At 44.8% G+C, this 4,803-nt stretch overlaps 1 protein-coding gene across 2 annotated transcripts in view; it reads left to right on the forward strand.

Annotated features, from left to right (window-relative positions):
• NMNAT1 (nicotinamide nucleotide adenylyltransferase 1) overlaps positions 1 to 3,079 on the forward strand; it is a 23,908-nt gene extending 20,829 nt beyond the window's left edge. For both annotated transcript variants that reach the window (XM_012807378.2, XM_003793256.3), the window contains 2 exons: positions 1,743 to 1,885; positions 2,499 to 3,079. In XM_012807378.2, the coding sequence (XP_012662832.1) occupies positions 1,743 to 1,885; positions 2,499 to 2,899 (544 nt within the window). In that variant the 3' untranslated portion in view covers positions 2,900 to 3,079. The remainder of the gene's footprint in view (positions 1 to 1,742; positions 1,886 to 2,498) is intronic.
• The last annotated feature ends 1,724 nt before the right edge of the window (positions 3,080 to 4,803 follow it).

Here is a 4,803-nt window from a genome sequence, read left to right on the forward strand (position 1 = left end):
CAGCCGTCATTGTTGTTTGGCGGGTCCGGGCTGGGGATTCGAACCCGCCACCTTAGGTGTACGTGGCTGGCGCCTTAGCCGGTTGAGCTATAGGCACCAAGCCAGTCTTCATTCTTTTTTGGCAAAAAATTCTCCCATCAGGCTTCTGAGCCCCAGCCCTACCCAGCCCTCTTGGCTACATAGTAACCTACTGTCCATTACAAAGTCAAATCAGTTGTTCAGAAAGAGAGGGATGTAGGGACACAAATGACCCACCAGTGGATCCCACAAGTGTAGCTTATGTCATTGGGTTGCACTGCACAGTTGTAAAGCAGTGGACATCCTGCTGCCAGCCCAGAATAAATCAGCACATTCTGCCTGCTTGTGGCCCCTCACTTTTAGCTTCAAGCATTTGGCCCTCTAGGACCTTACCTTGGGCAGTGTGGTTCTTCATCACTAGTTCAGGCCACACTTTTCAGTATTCAAGAGTGCTGGGGTTCGAGTCCTGTCTCTGCTGTCTGGGCACATTAGTAAGTGTCCTCTCAATGAGAATAATAAACAATTCTAATGTAAAAGTGGCGACAGTAGGGCGGCGCCTGTGGTTCAGTGAGTAGGGCACCAGTCCCGTATACCGAGGGTGGTGGGTTCGAACTTGGCCCAGGCCAAACTCCAACAAAAAAATAGCCAGGTGTTGTGGCAGGTGCTTGTAGTCCCAGCTACTTGGGGAGCTGAGGCAAGAGAATCGCCAAAGCCCAGGAGCTAGAGATTGCTGTGAGCTATGATGTCATAGCACTTTACCAAGGGTGACAAAGTAAGACTCTGTCTCAAAAAAAAAAAAAAAAAGTGGTAACAATATAGTTACTTTGTAATAACCAAAACATTCACTTCATTAATTTTTTAATTTTTTTTTTTGTATACTGAGTTTCACTTTGTCTCCCTGGGTAAAGTGCTATGGCAACATAGCTCACAGCAACCTCAAACTCTTTGAAGTTTGAGGCTCAAGCGATCCTCTTCCCTCAGTTTTTCATTTTTAGTAGAAACAGGGTCTCACTATTCCTCGGGCTGGTCTCAAACTCCTGAGCTCAAGCAATCCACCTGCCTTGGTGTTTGAGAGTGTTAGGATTACAGGTGTGAGCCGCCAAGCCTGGCCTCATTCTCAGTTAAATTGTTATCAAACGGGGTGCTGTGGCTCATGCCTATAATTGTAGCACTTTGGGAGGCTGAGGGAGGAGGATCATTTGTGTTGCCAGGTGCTATGGCTCATGCCTATAATCCTAGCACTCTAGGAGGCTGAGGGAGGATCACTTGAGGCCAGGAGTTAAGACCAGCCTAAGAAACATGGTGAGACGCCGTCTCTACCAAAAATAGAAAAATTAGCTGAGCATGGTGGTACACACTCATGGTCCCAGCTACTCAAGAGCTGAGGCAGGAAGATCTCTTGAGCCGAGGAGTTTGAAGTTGCAGTGAGCTGTAATGATGCCACTGCACTCTAGCCTGGGCAACAGAGGAAGACCCTGTCTCAAAAATAACATTGATATTGAATGCTGCCTGTGTTCCAGGGACTCTGGATTTATGATCTAAATATTGATCATTGAGAAGATGTAATTGATAAGATGTATTGAGAAGATGTAATCCGATAACACAGGTGAAGGGTTAGTGTAGCGTAGGGTGTGGCACATGGGCATGATTGGAACTCTTGTTAACAGTATTTTAGTGGAGCATTGTGAGAAAGGAAAGTGCTCTATTGTTTTGTCGTTTTATAGACACCATCAGGAGAAACTGGAGGCCAGTAACTGTGACCACTCACAGAACTCACCTGTGCTAGAAAGGCCTGGACGGAAGAGGAAGTGGACTGAACCAAGACAAGATTCTAGCCAAAAGAAATCCTTAGATCCAAAACCAAAAGGTTTGTGTGTTTTACCAGGACTCACAGACTAGCAGCGAAGTGATTCTAGAGCTGAACAAACCCCCTTTTTATTTTTATTTCATAGGCCATATATGTGGGTGCCTGGAAATGCCCCAGTTAGTTTTGTGAAGAAAAAGAGAGTAGGCTTGGCACCTGTGGCTCAAGTGGCTAGGGCGCCAGCCACATACACCTAGGGTGGCGGGTTCGAATCCAGCCCGGGCCCGCCAAACAACAATGACGGCTGCAACCAAAAAAAAAAAAAATAGCCAAACGTTGTGGTGGGCGCCTATGGTCCCAGCTACTTGGGAAGCTGAGGCAGGAGACTCGCTTGAGCCCAGGAGTTGGAGGTTGCTGTGAGCTGTGATGCCATGGCACTCTACCCAAGGGGACAGCTTGAGGCTCTGTCTCAAAAAAAAAAGAGAGAGTAAAAGCTTCCCTCACTTATTTCTCCTCCGGTGGTCTTTCAACTTTGGAGGTGTCCTGGGTCGCTTTTGGAAATCTGACTCTGATAAAAACCGTAAACCCTGATTCCCAGAAAACACACACATTCATTTTGGTGCAGGAAGTTAATAGAAAAGCAGACCCTGAAGCTCTGTTCTCTTCTTCTTCCCAGATGTGCCAAAGGTAAAGTTGCTGTGCGGGGCAGATTTACTGGAGTCCTTTGGTGTTCCCAATCTGTGGAAGAGTGAGGATATCACCCAGATCCTTGCAGACTACGGACTCATCTGTATTACTCGGGCTGGAAGTGACGCTCAGAAATTCATCTATGAGTCGGACGTGCTGTGGAAGCACAGGAGCAACATCCACCTGGTGAACGAGTGGATCACTAACGACATCTCGTCCACGAAGATCCGGAGGGCCCTCAGGAGGGGCCAGAGCATCCGCTACTTGGTGCCAGAGCTTGTCCAAGAATACATTGAAAAGCATAATTTGTACAGCTCCGAGAGTGACGACAGTGACGTGGAGGTCATCCTAGCTCCTCTGCAGAGAAATATGACAAAAGCCAAGGCATAGAAGCTCTACAGCGGGTATTTTGGACTTCCCCTTTTTTGGTATTCGAAACAATCTTGGTATTAGCAATTGGGGAAAAGAACTGTGATCCTGTTTCATAAACTAAAGCTTAAAAGTTTGGTAAAAATCAGCTGTAAATTTAAATCAGGGTATTTTTTTTCTTTTTTTGAGACAGAGTCTCACTATGTCCCCCTTGGTAGAGTGCCATGGTGTCACAGCCCACAGCAACTTCCAACTCTTGAGCTTAAGTGATTCTCCTGCCTCAGCCTCCCAAGTAGCTGGGACTACAGGCACCCACCACAGCGCCCGGCTATTTTTTGGTTGCAGTTGTTTAGCTGGCCCAGGCTGGGTTTGAACCCACCACCTTCCGTGTATGTGGCTGGCACCATAACTACTGTGCCTGGGGCGCTGAGCCAAATCAGGGTATTTTATTTTATTTTATTTTTATCAGAAAGGTGAATGTTTTCATTATACTTTATTTATTTTTTTAAAAAGTTTGTACAGATCTCTTTGTCTTTAAAACAAGAGATTGGCAATATACTAAAACCAGAAGAATTTCAATGGAACTAGTGCAGCAACTTGGAGTTTGCCTTACAAAAGCAAACAATATAACCTAATCCCAGGTACCCTCATATTAATCTGAAATGTAAAAAAAAGAAACTAGCAATAAGTAAGAAAGTCATCAACCAAAAAAAAAAAAAAAGATGAATCTTGACTCTGACACATAAAAGAAGCAAAATGTGAAAAGCAAAAGTCCATTTAAAATTCTAACTTTAGTCACTGCAGTGACTCACATCTATACTCCCAGTAATTTGGGAAACTGAGGCTGAAGGAGCACGTGAGCCCAGGAGTTTCCTTAGCAATGTAGTGAGACCCTGTCTCTATCCAATAAATAAATAAATTAGCTGGGCACAGTGGCCTGTGCCTGTAGTCCTAGATACTTGGGAAGCTGGGGCAGGAGAATTACTTGAGCCCAAACTGCTTTGGAGTTGGAGATTGCAGTGAGCTATGATGACAAAACTACGATTTAGCCTGGGCAACAAAGTGAGACCATGTCTCAAAAAAAAAATCTTAACTTTATTTATGAATGGAGCTGGGATTACATTTCATGCTTATTGCTGGATAATCTCACTGAGAGAGTAAACGAAGGAAGGAATTCTTAAAATGCCAATCTTATAAATTGCACCATTGATCAGTCATCTCCATTACTCAAAAAAAAGAAAGGTCATAAATACGCCCAGCAGAAATATTCCACCAATAGTTAGTTCTCTATGGCACATGTCAGAATGGCTAATAAAGCTTTGGCAAGAGATTCCTACCTAGAGCTCCACCTGTGGCAGTGGGGAGTTGGGTCCAAGCCCTCCCAGGTTCAGAAAGGCGCACAGGTATTTCTGATGCCCGAGAGGTCAAGAGCCGCTGCCTTATACATCATATACGTTCTTTTAACACAGCCTTGTTATGGGTCATGTTCCAGCTCTGGCCTTCTGTCATCTCTTTATCTTCAGCAACAACTTCAGAGAGGACATCATGCTACCTTGAAATGGGGGCACCATAGAGAATGAGGGGGTCTCATTCAAGGATTTTATAGGTATGAATGCTCTTAGGCTTTGTCAGTAGCTTAATAATCAGAAGATGGAAGGAGACTCTAAGAACATGAGGAATGCCTCCCAGCAGCAATTCCAGCCCAGAATTTTGGGCACTAGGGGAAGAAATCTCACGACTTCAATCTAAAACTCAAGTTTCTGAAGAGCCCTGTTATTTCTATTCTAACCCACTGTCAATCTGCCATTCATGAAGTTAAGGAGAAAAAGGGTCTGTTTCTTTTTTTTTTTTTTTTTTTGAGACAGAGCCTCAAGCTGTCCCCCTGGGTAGAGTACTGTGACATCACAGCTCACAGCAACCTCCAA

Source organism: Otolemur garnettii, unplaced genomic scaffold, assembly GCF_000181295.1.
Source record: "Otolemur garnettii isolate 467f Iridium unplaced genomic scaffold, OtoGar3 scaffold00067, whole genome shotgun sequence".
Classification (NCBI taxonomy): Eukaryota; Metazoa; Chordata; class Mammalia; order Primates; family Galagidae; genus Otolemur; species Otolemur garnettii.